At 38.2% G+C, this 26,917-nt stretch overlaps 3 protein-coding genes across 4 annotated transcripts; all 3 read left to right on the forward strand.

Moving 5' to 3' along the window:
- The first annotated feature begins 3,997 nt into the window (after positions 1–3,997).
- LOC103701164 (U-box domain-containing protein 15-like) lies at positions 3,998–8,189 on the forward strand. Its single transcript, XM_039115048.3, has 4 exons — positions 3,998–4,656; positions 4,746–4,862; positions 6,515–6,940; positions 7,030–8,189. The coding sequence occupies exons 1-4, from the start codon at positions 4,204–4,206 to the stop codon at positions 8,068–8,070; spliced, it is 2,037 nt and encodes a 678-aa protein (XP_038970976.3). The 5' UTR covers positions 3,998–4,203; the 3' UTR covers positions 8,071–8,189.
- A 651-nt stretch (positions 8,190–8,840) lies between these two features.
- LOC103701100 (ubiquitin domain-containing protein DSK2a-like) lies at positions 8,841–14,558 on the forward strand. The gene is made up of 8 exons (XM_008783069.6): positions 8,841–9,347; positions 11,918–12,679; positions 12,757–12,932; positions 13,003–13,116; positions 13,186–13,244; positions 13,603–13,631; positions 13,910–14,002; positions 14,102–14,558. Exons 1-8 carry the CDS (start codon positions 9,095–9,097, stop codon positions 14,248–14,250), a joined length of 1,635 nt encoding a protein of 544 aa, XP_008781291.4. The 5' UTR covers positions 8,841–9,094; the 3' UTR covers positions 14,251–14,558.
- A 1,287-nt stretch (positions 14,559–15,845) lies between these two features.
- On the forward strand, positions 15,846–26,498 carry LOC103701114 (uncharacterized). 2 transcript variants are annotated; one of them, XM_017841329.5, is made up of 5 exons: positions 15,893–16,019; positions 20,711–20,828; positions 24,547–25,274; positions 25,361–25,444; positions 26,096–26,498. In XM_017841329.5, exons 3-5 carry the CDS (start codon positions 24,575–24,577, stop codon positions 26,209–26,211), a joined length of 900 nt encoding a protein of 299 aa, XP_017696818.4. In that variant the 5' UTR covers positions 15,893–16,019; positions 20,711–20,828; positions 24,547–24,574; the 3' UTR covers positions 26,212–26,498. The 2 variants fall into 2 exon arrangements, with proteins under 2 accessions (XP_008781311.4, XP_017696818.4); XM_008783089.6 differs by lacking the exon at positions 20,711–20,828 and having other exon boundaries at positions 15,846–16,019.
- The last annotated feature ends 419 nt before the right edge of the window (positions 26,499–26,917 follow it).

The raw sequence follows: 26,917 nt of genomic DNA on the forward strand, positions 1-26,917 counted from the left end.
AGCACGGGCCTGATAATAACTATAACAACAATAAGAATAATAATAGCAACAATAGCACGAGTAATAATAAGATGTCGGTATAAAGATTATGAAGTCGGAAGAGTGATGAAATTATAGATGAATGTTAAAATTGATATATGTTGAGTTTTCTTTTTTGAGTTGCCCGTGTACGATGCTAGCAATCTAGTCAGCATTATTTGTGTTCGTGGTGTTTTTTTCTTTTTGAAAATACCTTATTAAATGATTTTTTTTTTTTTTTGCATGACTTAGTATTTTTTGCACACGTGGTAGCTTTTTTTTTTGTGCATTCCTTTTTCAATGAAATTTATTTCAAATTTAGTTCTAATTTCTTTTGTATGAGGAATGGAATGTGGCGGATACTTGAATTTGAACTGAAATAATGTTTAGATAAAATTATTATGAAGAGTCCTTTGACAAACGAAACATAGAGGACAAACGAAACATAGAGGATTCTCAAATTCGGATTTAAATAATATTTAGATAAAATTATTATGAAGAGTCATAGAAGGAACAAAATTTATTTTGGATTATGAAACATTTTTTCCCATTTGAACAAATTTTTTCCTTTTTAAGAAAAAAATATATTTCAGATTTTTTTCCTTTTCATATACAAAATTTATTTTGAATTATCAAGGGTTCGAGGAGGAAAATATGAATTTTTTTTTTCATTTTGAACAAAATTTTAGTTTGGATTATAACGAGTCGTATAAGGAAAATATTAGCGATTAAATATTATTTCTTTTTTTTACACGACCATAGAGGGGAATATTTTTTCCTTTTTTAATAATTTTCAAAAATAATTAAGAAGAGTCGATTTTTTTATAATTCTCTTTCTAATTTTTCTGAATTTTAGAGTGGGGCTTAGTTTTCTCTCTCCTTGTCATTTAATAGGTATAAGAATTTTGATTCTATCAATTTGTTATATTTCATTTTAAAGTAAACTTCTTGTTTTAAACTGATCATTGTAACAGAATCAATCCATTCGATGAGACCGTCTATCGAAGCGCTAGCCATCTACCATCGGCCACCACCTTTCTAGATATGGAGGAGTAGCTGGGGTTGGGACTGAGCAGAGAGGAATCTAGGATCTAGACGATACCTATTAGTTCTTTTGAAAGAATAAATATGATCAGACATTTGTATGAAATTTTTTTATTGATTTCTTGAGATTGTAGACTTTCGTTTGAAAATTATTAGATCAACTATTGCTTTTGCTACCACTACTCCAGTATTTGGATGATATATGAATATGAAAAAGGTAGGCCTTGCATGTCCTGTAAGACTAAACTCTATAAATGTGTGGCCATCTACTATATGCTTGGCTCATGCTATCCAATTTGGGCGTGATAGAATCATTACTCCTAAAGGAAATCACAAGTAGAGTCCTCTATTACATGGGGATTCATAGAATATGTTTGATGGTACCGCATCTGCTAGACATGAGAGATGATGATTCGCTGCTAAAATGAGCCATCAACTTGACACATATGATTAATTTGAAATACACTGAATGTTAGATGTTAATTTCTATAGAAATTCTGATGAGATTCATAACATCTTTGGAACCACTTCTTGCTAATACCTACTTTGATAATGGAAATTCTGTCTAGTGTCATATTTCACAAACACCAGCATGCGTATGGAGAGATGATCAACCATTTTTGTAGGAATTTGGTTTATCTTGGCATCGGTCAGCAAGCGCAAACTCGGATGGATTATGTTGAGAGGGTCCAAGTGCGTGATGTATGTCCCATGTTTATTGCACTCATGCGCATCACAAGAGTGGATTCCATGGTTAATACAATTTGCAAGGTGACTACCCAAATTGCTTCTCATTTTCCATGCTATCATTATGGCCCATTCATTCACATATAAGTGAAATAACGTATGGGAAAAACATGCTATTGGTATTATTTGATAGCTTGCAGGACTCCCAAGGTACATTGAAATTGGCCATTTTTTAAAATTTAGAATGATTTAATTTATAAAATTTTAATTACAAAATTATATAGTGTAATGGTGGATCAGGGTTGCTAAGTGAGATCGAAGACCCCCCTTGAAATCCTACTACTCTCATGAATTGTACTGGAGGAACGACGCGATTTACTGGAGACATGCATTTGACCTCTCTTGCAACTTCCATCATTCTGCAATAATTTGTGCCCAACATGAACTAGCACATTTTCCCCCTTCGCATGTCAAGCTTGGTGTATCAATGTTAGTATGTTACTATGATACCGTTCATCCACTAATCTAAGTACTATGATTGGACAACGCTATGCTGCTCCAATCATATCCCGTTACACTTATCAACGCCTTACTGCTCATAGGAACGGCCTATATCTGTGCTTCAAACAAGCTCTAGCTGTACGCTATCTGTCTAAAACCCATCTCCTCCCATAATGAGGACGAGTCATACCTTCGCCATCTGGACACCTCTACGGAGACTATAAATAGCCCCATCAGGTAACGCTAAGGGGGGAACTTTTGGACTAACGAAGATCCACTCTAACTGGAACGTCGGAGGGCCCTCACCGGAACCACCGGTGAGGCTTTGTGCAGGCACGCTGTTGCACAGAAGGTGGCTCTCTTTTCTCCGTTCTAGCTGGCAGCTCCCTCGACTCCTCTGGCGTGGCCACCCTCGGGCTAAATTTGAACCACAACAGATCCAATATAAGAGCTTGCATGCCAGGCAGATCTTAAAAAAAGGATTCATCCATATGGCATGCAAGTCTTGCTACAATATCTTAGCTATTAAGATTCTATTTGCAGCTGATCGGTCACGTCAATAAAAAAACATATCATGGATTATTATACATCAACTCATATAATGCATACTCTCCGATGCTGCCATGACTAATCTCGAGTCCAGATGAGAAATGTGAACGACTGGTATTAGATTGAGCGCCCATCATAAAATCTTGTTAAACTATAGTAAAAAGATCTAAATAAAACTCTATAACAATAAGACTTGATGATCAAGGTTATGATTATATTACATAGACCATCAGATCGCACCAAATGTTGAACTGATGATCTTGGACGGTACATGATGGACCACATATACATTCAGTGGGGTGTGGCTTCTGGTTATTCCAGATCAGATGCAATAAGCATTTATTCTTTTGGTAATGAATGAAGCATTTTCTTAATTAAGTTTGAAATTAACAAAAAGAGAGAGAGATAGTGTTTAGCACATTTTCTTCTCAATAAAAATGGATTTAATATATATATATATATATATATATATATATATATATATATATATATATATATATATATATATATAGGATTTTTTTTTGGTGAAAAATAGGATGGGGAGAGAAACCCGCATAGCAGCTCCTACTGTAACAACCCAGGACCTCGGCCAAAATGGCTAGCCGGAAGGTATTGTTTGGGTTCCTTGATCCTATATAAGTACCCAAGATCTACCCAGCGAATAACCGATGTGGGACTAAACACACGCCCGCACGGGTCCTCACATACTCCCCCGTTCAAGCCCTGACGTCCTCGTCAGGCTAAGGGTTCAAATCCATTCAAATCTAATCACAAACACCACGATCTGTCCGTGGTCAACCCTAATGGATTCATGCTGCAATATTTCCTAGTCCACATAAGTTATGGGCCGGGTCCGCTCTGATACCATTTGTAACAACCCAGGACCTCGCCCAAAATGGCTAGCCGGAAGGTATTGTTTGGGTTCCTTGATCCTGTATAAGTACCCAAGATCTACCCAGCGAATAACTGATGTGGGACTAAACACACGCCCGCACAGGTCCTCACACCTACTAGCTTCTCTTCTACCAGGAAATGTTCAATGTATAAATTTTGCTCATATCCTTCTCGATCTGTGGGCTATTCTACGTGTGAGTACATTCTTCCAGCGTTATCTCAGCTGAATTAGATGGCGTTATGCATGTGCATACGAAAGGCATCTGATTTTGATTTTCAATATTTAATGATGTCCGCTCGATCGGAACCTATACTGCGCCGGTGAAAACAAATCCTCGTTCTAACCGTGCTACTGGTGGCATAGGACTTCCCTTTAAAACCCACCAAACCCGCGCGAAAAATATTCTCCATCTATCGCCTCCGCGGAGTCCTCCGCCACCCTTCCCTCCGCCTCCTCTTCCACATTTGCTATCGTCTCAATCTCTCTCTTTCGTGCTCCATTACCTCACCATGACGACCGATCCCGTCTCCGTCTCCGGCCCCCTCTTGAGAGTCAACCAAATTTGTCGCCAAAGCTTGAAATCGACGATCGGGGAGGCGGAGGAGAAGGTGACCGCAATGCCGGAGGAGGGAGCCGTCGCCAGAGGTGGAGATGGAGGCGGCGGAGGAGGAGAAGGGAAGAGGTTGATGGAAAGAGAGCACGACCAGGAGGACCTGACCCGGGAGATGCTGGAGGTGATCGATACGGCCCGGTCGTTCGGTGAATTCCGGCGGACGCAAAGGAAGGAGTGCTTCAACCTCGTCCGCCGGCTCCAGCTGGTGGCGCCTCTGCTCGAGGAGATCAAGGAGCTCGAGACCCCCATCTCCGACACAGCTTTTGCACGGCTATGTGATCTCGCTGAGGCATTCTCTGATGCAAAGAAGCTTCTGAGGTGCTGTCATGATGGGAGTAAGATCTATTTGGTGAGTGCTTGTTTTGGATGACTTGAAGGCGAAAAATTGCATATCTTTTGACTGAGAAAATGAAACAAGTTGAATCCTTTTGGGATCAGGCACTGGAAAGTGAGGCGGTCGTGGGCAAATTCCGTGCGGTCTATGAAAAGTTGAATCGTGCATTGGCTGGGATGCCGTACCATGAGCTCCGCATTACGGACGAAGTGGAAGAGCAAGTGGGTCTCTCGGCCCTTTAAATTGTTTATGATGTTAAAAAATTCTCCATTTCATGATATTTTCTCTGGTTCGTTAATCTTTATTAATGTGTTTCCAGCTTTATTAATCTTTGATGGTTCTAATTAAGTTTTGTAGGTAATATGAACTAAATTCTTACAAATAAGTCTTGTATATTTACTTAAAAAAGATTATTTTGCATTGATGATATATTTTGGTAAGAAATGATATGTTTCCAAGCTGCATGGGTTTGTTTCATTTTATGCAATGCAAGAAGAACTGAAGGGTCTTGGATTGTCTGAAGGGAGAGATTATTGGTAAATTGGGGATTTGGCTGGAAGATATGGTTATTGATTGGCTGAAAGTATGAGTTTAAATATTTTGATTATGGTTCTGCGCATAATGGGAGAAATACAATTAGTGCTCATACCCCTTCTCGCCTTTCAGAAGGTTGCGGGGTGAGTCTTTGGTGGTGCATTCCAAAGTACTAGGATCTATGCTACATATCTTGGGTGGGTCATCTCCACTTTTCTCTGACCAATAATTAGAAAAAAAGAAAATATGGTTATGTGTCCACTTTTAGATTAGTATAACATGTTGCTTATGATTGTCAAAATCAATTATAAGATGCGTCTTGTTGCTGCAAGGTATGGTTTATTGAAGTCTGCGGATGACATGTGTTGGATTTATTGAAATGATGTGGTATTATTGATTTACTTTTTGCCTCTATCATTGCTTCTTCTTATATTTGGGAAAATAGCTTGTTTCTAATTTAGGAGTGTATAAAGTTAATTAATAAGTGATACCGTAATTTCCATCTCTCTAATTGTAGTTTAGGATTGAATAGACGATGTGCTGCTGGTCCACTTCATTGTATAAATTATCATTTGTTGCATTTGTATATTATGTGATAATGATAATGGTAAAATGGAATATTTTCTATCTATTTTGTTGCCTGCTTGCCTTGGTGGATAAGTTTGAACCAGGAGGTTACCTATAACTTAAACTCAAACATTCTATTATAGTTCTAGACTTGCTGCACCAAATTTGATTGCTGTATCTTAATTTTGTAGCAAAAGGCTTTTGCTTGATGGAAGTCGCCCTTGAATGTAATATGTAAACATGAGCACAAGGAAGTATTTGCCTATATTTTAATTCATCCCAAGTTTTTAATACCTACTGAAATAATTCAATGTTCAAAAGCTGTAGAAGATTTAAAATTCAAAATAAAAAAGGAAGACCCAAATTTAAGTGATTCAGTTTTCAAGTTCAACAAATAGTTCACATGAAGTCTTCAGACATGTTCAAAGCTCTGGCTCCCTTGTGCATTATCTATGTCTACCCTTCAGAGATCATATATCTCCTTCTTTATTTCTTTTTTTTCTTTCTTTTTTCCATGAAGGAATCTCATCATTTATTTTTCTCACTTTTTATTTTATTAATTGTGGTCAGACTAAAATAAACTTGAGTCATCAGTGTGAAGTTTCTTGCCATGGAGATTAGATCTTGTATCTTCACCTTTACATTTTGAGTATGGTTTGCTCTGAATTTGATGTTTGTTTGGCATATTTCATTGCAACCTTAGAAATATTCACGTTATATGTAATGTGATCCTTCACATTATGAGTTACATTTCTGATATTCATGCTGTCAGGTTGAGCTCATGAATGTGCAACTTGAAAGGGCCAAGAGGAGGACAGATACGCAAGACATGGAGTTGGCTATGGATCTTATGGTTGTACTCTCTGGAAAGGAGGATTTGGATGTAGATAGAGCAGTACTAGAAAGGCTGGCTAGTAGATTACAGCTGCAGGCTCTCCCAGATTTAAGAGCAGAAACAATGGCTATAAAAAAGCTAATTAAAGATAGATGCAGTCAAAATGCTGAAAGTACTCAGCAGATCATTGACCTATTGGATAGATTCAAACAAATTGCCGGCATTGAAGACAGTAATGGGCTAAGTGAAGTTGCCTTGCCTAAGTATCTGGAAAAGTGTCCATCTTTGGTGATTCCTAATGATTTCCTCTGTCCAATATCTTTAGAGATCATGACAGATCCTGTCATCGTTGCAACAGGGCAGGTGCTTCGAATAGTTCAAAGGTTATTGCTCGTTCATTGTATAAATTGACAATATTTCCTGACAAATTCTTCCATTTCTTCTTGTTCCAGACATTTGAAAGACGAAGTATACAGATATGGTTGGATGCTGGACATCGAACCTGCCCAAAGACTAGGCAAACTTTGTCCCATCTTTCACTGGCACCTAACTATGCCCTCCGAAACTTAATTCTGCAGTGGTGTGAGAAGAACAAAGTTGAATTACTGAAAAAAGAGACGGATCTTGACTCTGAGGCTGCAGATCATGAAGAAGAAATCTCATCACTAGTTGAGGATCTTTCTTCTATCCATCTTGATAAGCAGCGAAGGGCGGTTAAGAAGATCCGTATGCTTTCGAAAGAGAACCCTGATCACAGACTTGCAATTGCTCAGAATGGAGGGATCCCTGCCCTGGTCAGTCTTCTAACATATCCTGATTCTAAAATTCAAGAGAACACTGTGACTGCTTTGTTGAATTTATCAATAGATGAAGGGAACAAGAAGCTTATTGCTAAAGAAGGAGCCGTTCCTTCTATTATCGAGATTCTGAAGACAGGCACTGTGCCAGCTAAAGAGAATTCAGCAGCAGCCTTGTTCAGCCTGTCTATGGTTGATGAGATCAAGCTGATGATTGGGAATTTGAATGGTATGCCACCATTGATAGATTTGTTGCAAAATGGGACAATTAGAGGCAAAAAGGATGCTGCTACTGCACTCTTCAATTTGGTTCTAAACAGTAAAAACAAGGCTAGAGCCATAGAAGCTGGCATTATAGCACCTGTACTTCAAGTACTGGGTGAAACGAACCTGGGTATGGCTGATGAAGCTCTCTCAATACTTTTTCTTCTAACATTACATCCTGATGGGTGCAATGCTATAGGCCAGCAATCATTCATTCAAACCCTTGTAGAATTCATCAAAGAAGGGACCCCCAAAAACAAGGAATGTGCACTCTCTGTTCTTCTCGAACTGGGATCGCATAATTCATCACTCTTATCAGCTGCAATCCAGCTTGGCGTTCATGACCACCTAGATGAGATCGTAAAAAGTGGAACTGACAGAGCTCAAAGGAAAGCAAAAGCCTTAATCAGCAAGTGTGAACAAGTACAATGAAGCTTGGGAAGTCTCATTGTCTAGCCACCCTTGTTTTTCTTCACATGTAAAAGCAGCAAAATGGATATATTCCTCGCAATGCTTTCCGCTTAAAATTCAATACTCTTACTTCCAATTTAGTGAATGCCCTAAAGTTTTCTTCTCAGTTCTATACTAATTTGTTTTCAAGAGGCTGGGCTGTAAAAGTTGACTCATGCAATAATATGATTCAACATCCAAACCCTAGGCCTTTTGTTTGGAAAATCAGAAGATGTGACCACTAAGATAATACTTCGGTTAAGATCGCATACATATTATCTGATACGGAATTCTTTTGTACCATAGAATGCAGTATCTTGTGGATAGTCGCCACATCTTCTATCTTACAAATAGATGATTCTTTTTCATCATGTGATCTGCCATATATCTTACTAGCGGCGCTTTACTACATCTTAAAAATGAATTAAGAGCCATCTATCTTCAAAATGAATAATATGGTAGATAGTATCATATTCTACATTGCAAAAATTGCACCGTAGATTATCTGAACGCTTATTATTTCTCCCACTTTCCAAGGTCACCACCTTTGCCGCGCCCCATTGACGCATAACGGTGAACCTTCTTCAATGCATTTTGCCAACCGCCAGGAAAACATCGATCCATCCCCATCAACCGTCGCCACCCCATCCTGCCTACGTGAGAGGCACGTGACCTTCATTACTCACATGCCTATCACGTGCCGCCTTGAACCTAATTCCATCGGAGCTCTTTGCCCTCCTCCATGTAAAGTAGACTTCCTTTCTTCGGGAGAATTTGGGTGGGCGAAGGACATTCCGACCTCTCCTCCTCCGCCCCCTCCTTGCTTCCATCGCTCCTTTTCCTCTCTCCCAAGCAATTAGAGAGGAACCGCAAGGGAGGGAAAAAAAAAGGCGAGCAAGAACCCTCCCCGCCCTTTCCCTCCCCAAATCCCTTCTCTCGATTCCTAATCGCGGATCGGGGCCCAATCCTTCTCCGTCCGGGGTTAGGGCTCCCGATCCTCCCTTCCATGAGTGCCGACGGCGACTCCCTCGACGCGGACGGCTCCGCCTACGCCGCCGCCGCTGCCGGTGGTGGGGGCGGGACGACCGTCCACATCCGCTGCTCCAACGGGTCCAAGTTCTCCGTCCAGGCCGGCCTAGATTCCACTGTGGGCTCATTCAAGGCCGTTCTTGCCGAGAAGTGCGACGTGCCGGCGGAGCAGCAGCGGCTGATTTATAAAGGCCGGATCTTGAAGGACGACCAAACCCTAGCGAGCTACGGTTAGCCATTCTGGCTGACTCTTTCTTGTTATATATGATGATTTGATCTCCAGTGGGCGATATTGTTGTTGTTTAAGAATCATCAGAAACCAATTTTTTTATCTTGAATTGCTCATGAATTTGCTTATAATATATAACAAGAATGTAGAATCTTGAAATGATGAGCAGTGTGGTGATTGTTACGATGGTAATTTGTGATTCTCTGTTTCTCATTGATTTTGAATTAGCATCGGCACTATCTGATTAATTATGGACGGTTAGGCAAGAGGGAGATACTTTAGAATTGTTGCTTTGTTTATGGTAGGGTTCAGACTTTTGTGTTTCTTTCAATGATGGGTACGGATGTTTAAGGTTCCATTTGATCTGATGTTCCCACATGATTAGTCTGTTAGACTGATGACTGGGAGGAATTATTGAGATGCAAAAGTTACTGTATAATGTTTACGTCCCTTATTTGATGGGTTGCTTTGATGTGTGAAGTAAATATTTACAAGGAATGCTGGAAAAAGCTACTTCACTCGACACCGGGTGCACCAAAAAAAAGGGATAAGAAAATTAATAACTGCTTTCAATCCACAAAGCAATGAGTAATTTTCTATAGTAAACTATAGATTTGTTGATTAAAGAAGATTGACTAAACATCATTAAGTGGACAGGCAGATAGCACGATTTTTAGGTTGCAAAACTATTAGTTAAATAAAGCAAATGGGATATGACTTCATTGATATGCAATTATATGTACTTGCATAAGTGACAGTATCAAGGTAACTTTCCAGCAGGTTTCATTCATTTGACATGCGGCAATTCTTGAAATTTTCTATTATTCCCAGTTTGTTGATGCAAAGTAGCACTTCTCTTTGTGTGTTACAATATCTGTTTTTACAGTAAACATATTATGACATTCTTTCTTTTCAATTTAGTGAATACAAAAATTGGTAGGAATTAAATTGAGGGGCTTATAAAACTAACCTCTCAACAATAATTGGATACAAAATTGTTATTGAAATTCAACAGGATTTCCAGGAGCAAGTATTATTTTCTTTGGAAGATATAATACATGGAACATGAATTCAAGTAAAAGAATGAAATTCTATTTCAAAAATTTTCAATTGCTTGTAAATTTGCAATTGTTGATGCACATATTATGGTAATTAAGGCTATTAGTTTTCACATAACTTTCACAAAAAATGAAAAAGGATGCAATTATTTGCAATAATGCTTTTCGCTGCTTCTTCATGGTATTCTTTTAATGCTTCTCTAGGTCAGCTTCAGGAGACTTATACTAGTGTCACTACATGCTATAAGCCCCTACTCCCCCCTCCTGAGGCCTTAGTTGCATGAAGTAGGTATGCATTTTGTAGTAGGTAGGGTAAGGGCTGGCTTGTGGGAGGTGCATTTAGAAAATGTCAAGTTCTTAGGGAACATATGTACAACATATATAGATCCTCTTATTTATATGTACATATAGATAAATTATTCAGTTTGGACTTGATGGTCCTTACCGGTGTTTTATTACACAAGTATTGCTTGTACAATATGCCGATAGTGTTCAACTTAATATGGATGATGTTATTCTTGAATCTAAATTCATAATAGTTGGAACATTTAAGATGCAGCTCAGTGATCATTTTTTTTTCTTGTTGAGGATATGATTAGACTAATATCTCCAAGCACAAGTTTATAACTTGTTATTATCTTAAATGCATGATGGTATTTTGGTGCTAACATGAAAAATGTGCTAATGCATCTCCAAATATTATTTGAAACATTGATGGATCTACCAATTTTGAGTATAATGCACCTAAGGTTATGTATTCTCATGTTTTTAGGAATTTTAACATTAAGAACATGTTCCTTAAGTTCTTTGCTAGAATAGTGCGGAATCCTTTCGAAGTGGATGCAGTGGGAAATTTATTGGGTTATTGCAAATGTATCCTCTCCTCTTCGTCCTCCAAGCCTTTAAGCCTTTTTCCATCAAAATGTTGATGGCTTGAGGTACTGATGCAAGTGAGTGAATAAGGCTTTATGGAATAATTTCACAGATGTTTATGACCAACTGCTGTCTGACATCAATCCTTGATAACTCCTTGTCATTGCATTTGACATTGCTTTTCTGCAATTGGTTTTGTTGCCACTTGGGAAGTCTTGAGAACTTGTTTGCATGAATATGAGATCAACAATAGGTAGGATTTGAAAATGCAGCTGAACTTTAGCTTGATCTTGTAATTCACTTTATGACTCCTTGACTTGGTTGGAGCGCATAGAGTATTCATTTCCATTGTCATGGAGGTTGACTGTTAGGCATGCAATAGCCACGAGTAGGAAGAGTTAAAGCATTTTTGGTATTATTATGTTTTTTAGTGTGTGTGTGTGTATCAGTGGCATTGAGGGCTTTTTCTGGCCATTCACATTGCCTTATTGCCTGTCAGAACTGCTTTGCATTCTAAATGACAAAGTTGAAGGCTAAGTAATTATGGGGATAAGACACTTCTTTGATCTGTATTGTTTCTGATGGGTACTTAAAAAGCAGTTTTTCTCTCTTTCTGATGGCATAAGACACTTCTTGGCAGGTGTCGACTCTGATCACACTATTCACTTGGTTCGTGGTTTTGCATCATCAACTGCATCTGGGGATCCGGCTTCAAGAACTCCAAACAGCATGTCAGGTGTTGCAAGGGGTGTTGGATCCAATGAGGGTGGGGGTTTTGGAACTGGTTTTGATGGTTCACTATTTCCTGGTCTTGGTGTTAATGGGCTGGGTGGTAGTTGGGGATCCAATTTGTTTGGATTTGGATCCCCAGAGTTTGATCAGGTGCAACGACAGCTGACTCAGAATCCTACCATGATGAGGGAAATAATGAACATGCCTGCTATTCAGAATGTTATCAATAACCCTGAGCTAATGCGAAACATGATAATGAACAATCCCCAAATGCGTGATATCATAGACAGGAATCCTGATATTGCACATGTAATTAATGACCCCAGCACTCTACGACAGACCTTGGAAGCTGTTAGAAATCCTGAAATCATGAGAGAGATGATGCGGAACACTGACAGGGCTATGAGCAACATTGAATCTTCTCCAGAAGGATTTAACATGCTTAGGCGGATGTATGAAACTGTTCAGGAGCCATTTCTCAATGCCGCAACAATGGCAGGGGGTGCAGGAACTGACTTGGGTTCCAACCCATTTGCAGCCCTGCTTGGAAATCAAGGTGCTACTCAGTCTAGGGATTCATCTCCAAACCCTTCGACTACTGGTTCAGAAACAACAACTGGGTCTGCTGCACCAAATACTAACCCACTTCCAAATCCTTGGAGCAATGCTAGTGAGTTTTATTTGTTTCACTCTTTTATTTGATCTTTGTCTGCCTGATCATATTGATACTTGAAGTTATTTCAACAGGAGGTGCACAAACAACCAACTCAAGATCAACTCCTACCAATGGACTTGGTTTATCGGAGTTGGAAACGATTGCTGGTAGCACGGGAGATCCATCCCTCGTAAATCAGATTATGCAAAACCCAGCCATGACACACATGATGCAGAACCTCCTCTCCAACCCTCAGTTCATGAATCAGGTAGTTGTTCCTTACAGTTTAAGAATCTTAGCATGATCTGTCTTACCTTGTGATTGTTGATTGCCATTAGATGTTAGCTCTCGGTCCCCAGCTCCGTAGCTTGGCTGAATCGAATACCCAAATGAGAGAAATGTTACAAAATCCAGAATCTATTCGCCAGCTTACTTATCCTGAGACACTGCAGGTAAATTCAATCTCGCAAGACTTGATAAACTTGTGTCCTGGTATAATCTGTTCTTTCTGTTTCTTGCAGCAATTTCTATCATTACAACAATCACTTTTTTCCCAGCTTGGTCGGCAACAGTCAAGCCAGTAAGTCAGCACCTAAAGATGGCATTTGTATTTTTCCCTTCGCTCTTTTTATCTGCTGTCTCGTCGAACTTTTGATTCTGCCCCTTATTAAGAGTGGTAAACATGGCGGTCTTGTAGATGGCAAAATCATTGCAATGTTGGTTTTCTTTATATGGTTAATAATTCACTTTTTCGTTTCATTTTGTCAACTTTTCCGTGAAGGGAATTCTTTATGTAAGATATGGCCCATTCTTAATCCATTCATTTGAGATAATACTAGATTTGCCATGATCCCTAGGCTGGATAGCATACTGGTTTTGAATTCTTGTGCTGTCTTCTTGTTTTTTCCCTAATTGCTGTTTATGCTATCAAATTGCAGGGAGCCTAATCAGGGAGGTGGTGGTGCAGGTAATTAAAAATGTTCAGTCATCATTTGCCTGGTGTTTGCGAGTTGCATAGCTTTGATCATATGCCGTGAAATTCTATTGATGCATCTTTGTAAAGATGACACCGGTTGGTTCGTTAGCATAGTTAAATATTTATTTCAGCTCGTGGAAACCCTATTAACTTGCTGATGCCACACTGTAGTCAATAGACCAAACCTCCTTTGGCTCATTGTCAAACTGGAGCGTGGTCTAATGGTTTTCCCTTGACAATTGAATTTTCATCATGCCGCTTTGCTGCAGGCACGCCAAACAGCACTGGGCTGGATTTTTTGATGAACATGTTTGGCGGACTTGGAGGGGCTGGCGGTCTTAGTCTTCCTAATACCTCTGATGGTTAAATATTTGATTGTTTCTTTCTTCAAATGTGACTTGCATCTTCTTCTGCGAAACAGTCATGCAGAAATTTAAAGAACTGAATCTTTTTTGCTGCAGTGCCTCCAGAGCAGCTTTATGCAACCCAGTTGTCTCAGCTACAAGAAATGGGCTTCTGTGACACCCAGGAGAACATCCGTGCCCTGAGTGCCACTGCCGGGAATGTGCATGCTGCAGTTGAGCGTCTCTTAAGGAATCTCGGTCAATAGATCACTGTCATGTGATGCTATCCATTTTATAATAGCTTATATCCATACGCTGCTCAGTTTCAGCATCGTAATTTTGGCGAGAAATAAGTAGATATATGTGGTCAAGAGCTGTGTAACTTGTTATGTTAGCTGTTGAACTATTGATGCATTTGGATGCATCACTCTTTGTTGATATGATATATATATATATATATATATATATATGTATGTATATGAAGACCCTTGGTTGTCATTGTAAATACACACTTTGTATACTGCTTTGACTTGTGTTTTGTCTATGATATATGATCGTCTTCTCCCGTTTCTCATTTGGTGATTATAATTATCAGGCACTTTTGAGGATAGCCTAAACTCTCTTGGCTAAATTGGTTGATATAGTATTCGAGCTTTCTGCCGCCCAAATGGGGACAACCAATAAGCTGCAACACAAACACGCTCTAGGAGTTATTTACCACGATAATCACAGAGCCTTGCTGGTCTATATTGGATCTCCTTAGTAGTTAGTATGAATGGAAAGATTGTAGCAATCAGATATAAACCCAGCCCATTTGTGGCGTGATCTAATTTTGTATGCCATGGTTAGCTGAAGCAGACAATGGTTCAAAGAGGTTCCTTCTAATCAGACCGACTCTCATGGAAAAGATCGATTCTCTCATCTCCCTTTAGTTTGGGCTCCAATAATCCAAATAAATGCAGGCGTTCCACAACTGTTTACCAAAATAATTTCAATCTTATTGCACGAATGCCTTGATGCATCTACGCGACGACATGGCATTTCTTTTGCCTAGTCTCGGACATAATATTAAACTTGAAATCATTTGCTCGCCAAAAATTCAATGAAGTCCTATTCTAGCTATTAAAGCATGAGTATTAAAATCTGGAGATCAGCCACGGGTTAGGTTAAAATCAACCTTTGTGAGCTTGTGTATAACACTGCAAATTTATAGTGGCAGCGGATAGGGTTGGCAAAATATGATCAGACATGTCAACTCAATCCGTATTCCAAATACAATAAACAGATTTGGGTATAAACGGGTTAATCCATTTAAATTGTTTATTAATCGGGTTGGGTTCAGATTTCATCCTCTCGATCCGTTTAATCTATTCATTAATCAAGTCGGGTTAAAAATATTAAACATTTTATCTATTTATTAAATAGGTTAACAAGTTATATAGATTATATAGGTTAAGACGTTATAAAGGTTACCAAGTTAAGTAGATTATATAAATCGAATCAGATTACTTATTTATTAAATATATTATATTTAAATTTTACATTTTAATATATTTAATAAATAAATCAGAATCAGATTTAGAATTTTTCAATCCAACCTGCATTTCACTCGAATTGATATATGACCCAGCTCTTTTTGATGGCCACCGCCAGCGGGTTGAAACGTCCCCCGAATGTTTTTCAAGAGGGAAAAAAGCCCCGCCGTCAAAGTCGGGAATAATACGGCATCCTAACGTCTGTATAAAAAACGTTATGTAACTGCTGCATCCACCGTTTGATTTTCTACCAAAGTCCATCCAAACCGCCCACATTCGGCGCACATATACGAGCGCAGAAGATGGTTTCACACTATGGTGCGGACGACGGATTCGACGACCTCATAATGCTCTCCGTGGGAGCCGTTTCGCCGGACAGCCGAGCCCAGTTCAAAATCAGTGTTCTAACCCTAAACTCTCCTCCCCCGCTAACCGCGATTGCGACGGGAACCCCCGCTTCGATTTTCTCGAACCGGCGATGATCGGCATTGCCGGTAGAGGTAATAGTTGCCTCATTCTTTCTGTCTCTTTCCGTGTTATGAATTGGGGTTTCGATTTTTAATTTGCTTGGAATTTCTTCAGTTTATTATTCGAACTTTTTAACCTTTTTTCGTGGCACGAATGAGGGCGATTTCATGTTCAAATTTTTCTCCATGGTTGTTGGAGCCTATGTGATTTGGTGCGAAACGTATCCAAAAATTGAAAATTTTCACCGTAATCGAGCTCCATCGGGTACCAAATACTTCCTTTAGAATTCCATTAAGATATCCCCTTCGATTCCATTAGCTTCCTTCCCAAAAGTTCAGAATTTTTTATGCCATTGCGTCCGAAGAGTGAAAATTTTACATTTTTCTGTGAAAATTACGTGCCCAACTCTAGCATTCTCTTTAACTTACTATCTGGTTCAATTGTGTGTTCTTTTAACGGCAACTGGTTGAATTCAATCTCTACGCGAAGTGAATTTTGCAATCGATCTTTCTTCTGATCAGTTTCCATCTTTGGTGAGGCCTGGGATGTTGATGGCTTGTCATGGTGCCTTCAAAGACCAAACTTGATTATGATATGATGTTCTTGGAAATGATCTCTAAATTGTGCTGGCCCAACAGTCTTCATGCCTTTCGATCTCTCTCAGAGTTTAGTTTACATTGACTTCCTAGCTATTAGAGAAGAGCTTCGTCTGATACTGGATATCCCATGGTAAAATTGGTCTTTTGAATTCCCCGCAAGGAAAGGGTGAATGCATCATCATCATTGCAAGTGAAAAAGATGAAGAAATTAAGACAGGCACCGGGAACCATATCTTTATTGAAATTGGCTTTCAAAGATAAAGAACCTTTCATCTGAGGACAGCACATCTTTGTGAATCAGATGATTAAGGATATGGTCCGAAGTTAAAATTGTATGTTAGGCATGGCAGCACTTGGTCGGGTGGTATTAATAATCACTCATATTCTCACATGGCTTTAGGCATACTCTCATTCCCTTAATGCCTTGGTACACGAAATTAGAGCTAAAAGGAATGATAGCAGGGTTTTAACCCTGTGGTGGCATAGACAGAATTTGAATGTTGCTCCAAATTGCAAGCTGAAAAAAATTACATTCCTCAAGTGTTGGTCCAAAAATTAGAAATTCAACAAGGATTGTTTATGCCTACTCATGATTTGTTGTTATTATTATGTGTGTTTGTGATCTTAGAAGCTGGATGCTGAGTTTCTATGACCATATGCCCAAGTTTTTCAGGTCTGCAAGACTTTAATATTGTGTCCTTTTCTTAGTGACAAGCTGATGCTCTGGCTTGTCCCTTTTGTCCACAAAGGACATTCTCTACCTGGATCATTGCCACTCCACAAGTTACTTGCCCCCCTTCAAATTATGGGAGACTTCCTTTTCCCTTGTAGATGGACAACCTCTTTCAGGAGGTGTTGACATCAACAAAAGATCTTGAATAACAGTGCAGGAACTGCCCTTGATCCAAACCCTTACCACTTTCTTTTAAGGAACTACAAATCTAATATCTTCTAATGCTAACTTAATTCCATGATAGCAACTAACATAAGAACAGAATCCACTAATATACTTTTTTGGTCTGTAACAATGAAGCTTGACCTAGCTTTCAGTTCTGCCTTTAGAATGCAGCTGCCACACTGGAAGGAGTTTAGATATTTTTTGAATGGTCAAGTGAGATAAGGTAAGAGCAAAGACAATATACAGAGGCTTTGATTTTCTTTCTTTCCTCTTTTTTTTTATTTTTTAAAGATAACAATGACCAATGATGCAGCCCTCAAATAGGAATAATTGGTTGAGAAGAATTCTTAATGCATACCCCAAATATAACAAGGCCTGTCAGTTATGTTATGATTTAGGATTTCCTTCTTTTCTTTTTGAATTGTTTTTTCTTAATGCTAAAGACAATAGAAAACACTATCTTTAGTAGATAAATATCACATTTTACGACTTATATTCTATGCCACCGGAGTTCCATTTGATATCTTCAGTATTCCTCCTTTGGAATGTCTAATGCGTAATGATAGCTTTTCATGTTTAAGTGAGCTCATCCTACTCTGTGCATGGTTGTGACCCTTTTCCTGCCTTAATCAATGTTGAATAAGCAAGTGGGCAACTTCGCCTCATTTAGTTAAATAAAATTCTGATTTTTTCTTTATGGATGATATAATCTATTTTTGTGAAATTTCATTGATTCCATGCCATTAGGCTTTTCTAATTTCTCGCATATACTTTGTGTTTTAAAAATCATTCATAGTGTATGGATGGTCAGGAGACTGGATAGTGCATATAGGTTATGCTGGTTTCATTTGCAAGCGCATATGCAGTTAGTACTTTTAACTATATAAAATTAAATAAGATATATTAAGTACCAGTCAAACAACAATCATGAATTTTTTTTTGTTTTTGGATAATAATATCAATATTAGTAACAAAACACCAACTTTGACGCTATCGTAAAGTTGCTTCATCGAAACACGAAAATAGCTTTTCCGCATGCGGGGTAAGGCTACATCTGACCCTCTCAAGATCCTGCAATGGTGGGGACTTTGTGCACTAGGACACCCTTTCATGTCAATGCTAATAATAGTAACAACTAATAACTACTGTGTAGTACTTAGTACTTAATATTAATAGCAATAGTAATAAGTAAATAAAACTTTCATCCAAACTAACTATTAGGTTCCACATGCTCTGTCCTCAAAGGCCTCCATAAGAGTGGGCCAAATGTTTGCCTTATAATGCTAAATGAGCCACACATGCAGCTACTAAATTCTAATTGAGCAACATACATGGCCCCATAGTGCGAAAGGGGTTGCCTTTTGGGCATATATGTGGTATATAGTAACCGCATATAGGCAATGCGGTGTGGTCAAAGGACAACATCTACATGTGCGGTTGCATATGCAGTCTTATGCACCATATTTGAAAACACTGCAAATACTTATATCTGGTGGTGGGACAATATTCTGTTTCTAAAATCCACTTTTAGCTACATACCAATGAAGGCACAAAAAAGTTGTAGAAATGTGAATATGATGGTCGAATGCATAGTGTGGAAGCTAAGGTAGCATACTTATACAAAGAATTGGCCTTTGTAATTGTAAAAAGAAGATTTTGCATTATGAGGTCAAATCCACTGTAGGAGTGCAATTTCATTGATGTGACCTGTTTCTAAAATGCATCTTAATAAGTATTTCATTCACCATGGTTCTTTCTTTCTGCTTATATTTGATGTGCTTTGGATATCCAAATTTTTTCACCACTGGAGTTCTTTTTGACACTTGTATTTTTCAACCGTGTTCTAGAGGAGTGAAAGAGGTAACGGAGTTACCACTTTCACGTAGGAGTTTTATAAGGGGATAACTGGTTGGCCTTTCAACTAGTTACTAATTACACGATAGAGTGAACTACCAGCTCTCAAGCTCTATTTATGATTTTAGGTGCATGAGTTGTGCTAATTGCTAAGCTAAGGCACATTTCTTTCTCAAAGTTCTGGTAAAGCTGTCATATATCATGTCCTCATATCCTCATTCATTTTGTCAACCTTATTTTGGTTGAGCTAATGGCATTAGTATTAGCAAATGCACTCTTTTGTCCAAAAAGAGCAAATACAGTATGAAGCTAACAAGTAGTTGGAACTTGGAACTAGTATGTTTTCATTGGTACATATTGTTAATATCAACACTTGATAGGGTTTGTACCTCATCAATCAGCATGTGGGTTGATTGGCTGTAGGAGTTCGATGGTACATCCTGAAATTGGCTAAATTGGAGGATTAACTGGTGGTGGTGCAGCCTGCTTTTATTTTTTCAGAAGAATTTGAAGTTAAATGAGGCATGTTGTTTCATGCTTTTGTCATTCTAACATCAAAGAAGGAAATGAAGAGAGGAGAAATGAAAAAATAGGGAAAATAGAAAAATTGAAGAAATAGATATCATTTTGGTTAGATTCATTATATTTAACCTTTTTCTTCAACATAATTTTAAAAAGTTTGATTTTATGCAAGAAAATTGATTTTTCCTTATGCATGGCGCTATATTCACATAGTAGAATAGAAAAGCATGTTGGATAAAACCATGAAATTCGCCTTTTTTCAGTTACTTCAGTTTTGTCACAAACTTTCTGTTATATACATTTTCTTTCTGAAATAAATGCTTTTATTTGAACCATAATTTAAAACATTATGCTTCTGACTTGTGCCAAAAATTTCCTTGAACTATATATATACTTGCAAAATTTATCTATTTCATGATCTTTTATGGTTTCTTTAAATTTCTGTTTCTATAATGTTTTTGATTATTTCTTAGTTTGTTTACACACTTGTCATCTTATACTATTTGTGACCCTGTACTCTGTAGCATCTAGGACTGTTATGGTGTGTGTCATCTGAACTGTTGGGTCTGCCCCAGCCTCCTTTATTCGCAGGGCACAACACTCATTTGCTGGGATTCTATTGTTGTGATATCATTCTAGTTGATTTTTTTTCTCATAATTTTTACCTTTCGAAGTGAAAAAGGCAGGAGAACTAGTGAAAGACCTGAAAAAATTCTATATTGGATTAAGGCAGTAGTCACAATCATTCAACAACACTAACTTGTTTATGATATACTAGCAGTAAGACAGGTTTACACAATTATTTGTTATCAACTAAGGGCTTTACCTATTATATTGTTAATCTTATCAGGAATCAGAAAAAAAGCCATCATTTAGATTCTTTTTCTTCTTTCTGCTTCATCGACCTTACACTCCCAATTGTTTTGTTGATGGCATCTCGTATACCATGTTCCTCCAAGCCAAAAAAGGTAATAAAAGACATCACTCCATGTCTGGCTGCTTATGTTTGATCAGCATATAACTGAACATCGTTCTATAAATAGTATAATGAACTTTGAAATTTTAGGACCTGTTAACTGTTCAATTCTTTACAACTGACAAATGAAATTTTAACATAGGTCTTTCGTAGTTTTAATTTTAACCTTCTGATTGTAGTATGTAAAATTCATATCATTTCTGCATTAATGCATGTGCTTCATGCTCAACTCTTTGTGGTCTCATGTTTTCTCTTCATTGAGTAAAGTTGATTACCCTTATATTTACATGCAAATTCTCAATGAATAGGGAATATGGTTTGACCTCATTCAAAATGCAAAACCAGTTAATTTTTTAAGCTGAAATCCCTAATACATACAAATTTCTTGTTTAATTTTGTTACAAATATGCTATAGTAAGTCTTATCTATTGTTATGAATAACCTTGATTTTTGTTCACTTGCTGTTTAGAACAAAGCCTTTACATCTATACCAACATAGCATTTACATCAGAAATTATCAACTCTTTATATTAATATTATTGGGTAATTATTGCTTATTTGCTCTAATTGAAGAAAATTGTTCAGATATGAAGGGAGGATGTAACCTAAATATATCAGGACCAACAAGGAAATTCATTAATGAAAAGTTGGGCTTATGTTGTGATGGTGCATGCTGGTTAGGAGGCACAATTTGGTCAAGTTGCATTAGGTTGAAGCTGACTAGATCTGACTGAAACCGCCTGGATATATCATTTAGACCCAAATACAACCATATATTTGATGGGCCAGGGTGATTGGTCCCTTTTCTGGTATGGTTTTTATTGCCCTAAGTTTTATGGGTGAGACCTGATCTTTGGACCAATTTCTGTCAGTTTTGATTAGTTGGAATCAGGTTTATTTGGGTTGTTTCAGTTCTGTAAGATTGTTATCTGCATTTGTTGGAATTTAGGTCTTAAGTTCGGAAGCATACCTAATATCATCCAGGGTTTGGGTGTGGGTTGGATGCAGGGTGGTTATATGGGCCTAGTTGAGACATTTACATCCCAAGCATTGATTTCAGAGGACACAACACCAGTTGTTGACACATTACTCCAAACCAGCAAGAGTAGTTAATGGACACTGATCAGTAAGATTGAGTTCAAATTCTATAAAATGACAGGATTATTTGCCTATGTTGTACAAACCTAAAATGATGCTGAACTTCTCTTTGAAATACCCTTTTTTCCATAAACTAATTATTCTAATGATTGGAGATTCTAAGACATATTAAATGCGGTGTGTCTTTAAATTGTATTGAGTTTTGGAATCATTGTGTATTATCTTCCAGGAGCTCTTTTTCTGTTTACATTAGGTTGCTGGAGCATAACAAACTCCAACTTTGGCATAGTAAAAGACAAGTGTATTTAACAAATCATTTATGAAAATAATGATGCTATGGTATAATGATTGGCATCTTGTTTCCATTCTTAAATCTAGATTTAATCAAATCTTTTAGGCCATCTGTGACTAGTGGTCCAGTTGGATTTGGCCTCAGGTCTGGAGAACTCTCGCTCCCTCTCTCTCTCTCTCTCTCTAGCTTAGTAAAATCTTTGAAACACATGTCTCTCTATCACTATGAAGCAGCTTCATGAGTCTGTCGCTAAGTGAACTTGCCCACTTTATCATTCCACAATGCTCAGCTGCAAAATTGGCCACCCAGTCCACCATGCTGTTGGCCTCAAAATATGTGTAACCTCCATGTCCAGCCTTGACTGGATGGGCAACAAAAATTTAAGAGGGATCAACCATAGTTCTCTTTAGGGTTAGGGCAGCAGTGTCGCCGCTGGGTCGCTGCCACTAAGTCAACCTCTGCTAGATCCAGTAGCCAGGATAATTGTCTACGGCACGGCTTGCCCCTCCAAAGCTGCTTGCAGCTCCAGAATTGGCACAGAAGCATCTAAGAACCCAATTTTCTGAGCATGAAGAAGTTGGCCTCAGAGATCTTGTATGATATGGCCTGCCCTGCAGTGACCATTTGTCTACTTGATGAAGCCTTGGGAATTGATTTTAAATGTTCCCACAGGGGGTATTCTGTTTGGTTGTGGCGGGGGTGGGGGGTAACCCAAGGGAAAGAAGTGCTAGAATGTGGACAGTGGGACTTGAATGCCCCTGTTGGATGCCCAGAGATGAGGTTTTTCCCAGAAGCTCCATGGCTTGGGAAACACTATTGCTGAATCCTCAGTGCATTGGGATTTGCCAGGCATTAAACATGCAATCATTCTATGTTGCATCAGATCTACTACCCCACATATTGTGGGATATATAGTGCACATTAGTTGTCCTCCTTACTGCTTGCTCGACCAAGCTTAGGAAGTCATCAAGGGAATGTAAAGGAAGTTTAAGGGAGAGGGTGAATGCACTGAGTGCCAGCTCCCAGACCATGCTGCTGGGTATGGAAGGACATGTTGTAAAAATTCGTTTTCTTTCTGCTATGTACAAAGTAATATCTCTTTTTGTCTAAATATGTGTATTTGTTCATTATGCGCATATAGATATATGTATATACATACACCCACAAATCAATAGGGGAAACATGTATATGCAAAATGTGATTTAAATGGAGAAATGGAAATTAAAATAATGTCTCATTCAAATTTAATGTTCAATAAATACCTTGATGTGATTGCTATTGATATTTGGGTCTGTTATACAAAAATAATAGAGAGGTGGATGAAGACATGTTATGTAATAAAACCTGAGTTGCATGGGTGAAGAGGGGAGGTGCTTCCTGGGTGTTATGCGGCTAGAACATGTCTTGACAATTGAAGGGAAAATTTGAATAACTGCAGTAAGGTCTTCAATGCTGTATAGTCTACAATGTTGGGTGATAAAGAAGTTGGCCTAGCAAAAAAGAAGAGTTCGGCATAAATGAGAATGCCAGATATGGTGTATCATAAAACTTTCAAGCGAAATGAGTATATCAAAGCTATAGGAGTTTGTGCTAATTGAGGACAAAATGAAAGTGATCCAGGTAATCATGAAAATTGTGCAGAAATTTTAAAAATTAATTATAGTCTTTGATGAAACTATATAAAGGACAGACTGAGGAACGAATATATTAACTGCCCAGGTATTTAGAGTGTATATGAACTGTAAGATTTAAATTATCAAGAATAAAATAATAGAGAATTGATTGAAATTGTATGGGTATGTGATATTTAGATCTTTGAAGGCCAAGTGTGTGTGTCGGTCGGGGGGTGGGGGGGGGGTGCTCAAATCTGTCTTTGAGTATCTGTGAGAGTGAAAATGTGTGTGCACTAACATCACATGAGGCTAGCCTCAAATACTTGTGACATGCATGAAGAGGCATAGAAGCTATCCATTGTTTCAATCTTCCATGCCCCTTAATTATTCTTCTCGATCTTGCGCAGGAAGAAAAGATTAAGGGAAAAATGATTAATCCTGAATGTTTACAACTTTGATTACATTTTTGAGTTATTAATTGTTTTTTCATGTTGTGTATCTTGTTCAAGCATTGTGCTTTCTTGCTAGTCCTATTTCTGTTATAAGAGTTACTGCAAATATATGTCTACTTCCATTAGCGTCTACCTTCTGAGTTGTCTCATCGCACTGGCATTTGGACATGAAATCTTACTGACTGCTATGTTCTTTCTACATTCTACTCATATCCGTTCGTTTTTTTTTTTTTTTTTTTTCTGGTTGTTCTTCAGCATAATCTGGTTGAGCTGCTATCTGCCAATGGTTCAACAAATGATAGATAAGTTTAGTGGGTACAGATTGCCTAGCAGTGGACGTGCCATGCCTGCTGGAGACAAGCAACATCCAATCTCAGTAAAAAAGGTGGCTTTAAGGGAGTTGCCAAATGAATCTAGGAACATCATTACTAAGCAGCCCGGAACCTCTCCTCTTCCTAAAGACAAAGGAATCACCCCAGGTTCTGTGAAGGAAGTTGGTACTAAGAGGCCACAGCCTGATGATCCATCAAGTCCTTCCAGTCACCAGGCCCCAGGCAACATTGGTCCAAATGGACATCTTGTGTATGTACGTAGGAAACTTGAAACTGAGCAAGGCAAGATGAGCACTTGTCTCAATATGGATAGTGCTGATACTCCCGAGTCAAGGAAATCTGGCAACAAAACAAAAGAACAAAATCTGCGGCAGGGTCAGACCCAAGAGCCTAAGGAGGCTTCTCATCCTGTGCCTATGCCAGTGGCATCTCTGGCTACTTCATCTGGTGGATCGTCAGTTTTCCCCTGTCCAGGAAGGCCCATCACTGGGTTGGCTGTTGCAGAACCACACGATTCAATGGTCACTTCCATGACAGCTGTTCAAGCAGACCCTCCGAGATCGGGTAGTCAAGAATGGAAAGAAAGGTTTATTCGGCTGCAGATGTTCTTGAAGAGCTGTGACCAGTCAAGCCAGGAGGAATATATTCGAAGTAAGTCACATTGTTAAGTAATATAACCCAACAAATCTATATCATTTATGTTCTGCTAACTTTATACATATTAATGATAATATTAGTGCTTCGATCTTTGTCGGCGGTCGGTCGAAGCAGGCATGCTGTTGAGTTGGAGAAGAGAGCAATACATCTCTTATTGGAGGAAGGTAATCCTGCATGTCTTTCGTAGCATTTGTATAGACTAAAACAGTATTATTTCTATGCAGAAAAACTGTTTATGACTATATACTATATTATCATTTTTTTGAGAGTAAATTACAAAAATCTCTTTGAGATTAGGGATAAATTACACTTACACCCAATAGTATGAAAATCCTACACTTATCTCCTGAGGTTGATTTTTATCCAATACATTAACCTATAACCTAACAAAACATTAGTCAAACCGTTAACTTTAAATAGGATCAAATGCCACGTCTGATTTTTTTAAAAAAATGGTCAAAATAATCTTACGTGATATAACAACCACCCAAGGACATAAGAAAATGTATACATCCTCTTTTTCATTTGGGGGCAAGGATTTACTAACGCCGTTAATTAAATTGGGCGTAAATGTAGGTTTTACAAATTATTAGATGTAAGTGTAATAAACGTAAACCTCATGGAGTTTTTTTTGTAATTTATTTTTTTTAAAAATAGTAATAGGGGAGGACAACAGCCCACCCAATAATCAAAATTACTCTGAATGGTTGACATTTGTGTGAATCATCTAATTGGTCTTTTTCAAGCTAAGCCTTCTCTCCCAGTAGAAAATGATTCTACCAATGCGGATTGTAATGATTCTTTTCTTTTTGCAGGTAAGGAGTTGCATCGAATGAAAGTTTTGAATGTTCTGGGAAAAGCTCCATCCAAGGATCATACGTCAATTTCAAATCAGACCCCTTCTCCTCTACAGGCACAGTTTCAGAAATAGAAGACAGTAGGTACCGTCCAATTAGTCTGTTTTTTAAGTTATGGATGGGGAAGCAAGGATTTTCTTGCTCTTGTTGAGAGCAGGAGACTTCCGCTTTTTTGTATCTTTTTGGCATGTTGAATCAAATGTTTGTGCTTGCAAGTGTTAAACACTTTGTTTGGTGCGATTTAGCTTCTGTTGCTTTAGTTTAATCCAAGCAACTATGGGAAATACAATGCAACTGTTGAGAATGTATGATGTGACTAATTTTGATATAATATGTAGTTGGTGCACGTTAAACTCGCTGATATGCAGCTCAAATGGATTTTGATCAGCAGCTTGTTGCCATCAAATAAACTTTTGCCTTTCTATATTGAGGTTTGATCAAGTATTATACCACATCGACGGTCAACTGCATGCTTCTGAAAATGCCACGCGAGATTGACAGGTTAGTGTTTGGTGTTACCCACAGGCTTGGGCCTCATATAGTTCCGGTGAAAAAACTTTTTCTGGATTTTTTCTTTAGTGATGAAAAAAATTCTTTTGTAGATTTATAGATTGATTTCTTGAATTTTTTATTTAAAAATTTTGTGGAAGAAGATTTCAGGGATCGGCTTTAAGAAAAAGAAGAGTTAAAGATGGCTGACCCGGTGGTAAACATTAACAGTTAATAACTCCAAAAAGCTCCATCAAAGTTCAACTTTAGCCCCTCTAAGGGGCGACAGCC

The sequence above is a fragment of the Phoenix dactylifera genome, chromosome 16, assembly GCF_051530095.1.
Source record: "Phoenix dactylifera cultivar Ajwa chromosome 16, Ajwa_hap1_PhDact_Kaust_v1.1, whole genome shotgun sequence".
Taxonomy (NCBI): Eukaryota; Viridiplantae; Streptophyta; class Magnoliopsida; order Arecales; family Arecaceae; genus Phoenix; species Phoenix dactylifera.

Coding starts and splice junctions, on each gene's coding strand:
- LOC103701164 (XM_039115048.3), top strand. CDS start 4,204: ATGACGACCGATCCCGTCTCCGTCTCCGGCCCCCTCTTGAGAGTCAAC. Junction 4,863..6,514: donor CGGACGAAGTGGAAGAGCAA/GTGGGTCTCTCG, acceptor TCATGCTGTCAG/GTTGAGCTCATGAATGTGCA. Junction 6,941..7,029: donor TCATCGTTGCAACAGGGCAG/GTGCTTCGAATA, acceptor TTCTTGTTCCAG/ACATTTGAAAGACGAAGTAT.
- LOC103701114 (XM_008783089.6), top strand. CDS start 24,575: ATGGTTCAACAAATGATAGATAAGTTTAGTGGGTACAGATTGCCTAGC. Junction 25,275..25,360: donor CCAGGAGGAATATATTCGAA/GTAAGTCACATT, acceptor TGATAATATTAG/TGCTTCGATCTTTGTCGGCG. Junction 25,445..26,095: donor ACATCTCTTATTGGAGGAAG/GTAATCCTGCAT, acceptor TTCTTTTTGCAG/GTAAGGAGTTGCATCGAATG.
- LOC103701100 (XM_008783069.6), top strand. CDS start 9,095: ATGAGTGCCGACGGCGACTCCCTCGACGCGGACGGCTCCGCCTACGCC. Junction 9,348..11,917: donor CCAAACCCTAGCGAGCTACG/GTTAGCCATTCT, acceptor ACTTCTTGGCAG/GTGTCGACTCTGATCACACT. Junction 14,003..14,101: donor TCTTCCTAATACCTCTGATG/GTTAAATATTTG, acceptor TTTTTGCTGCAG/TGCCTCCAGAGCAGCTTTAT.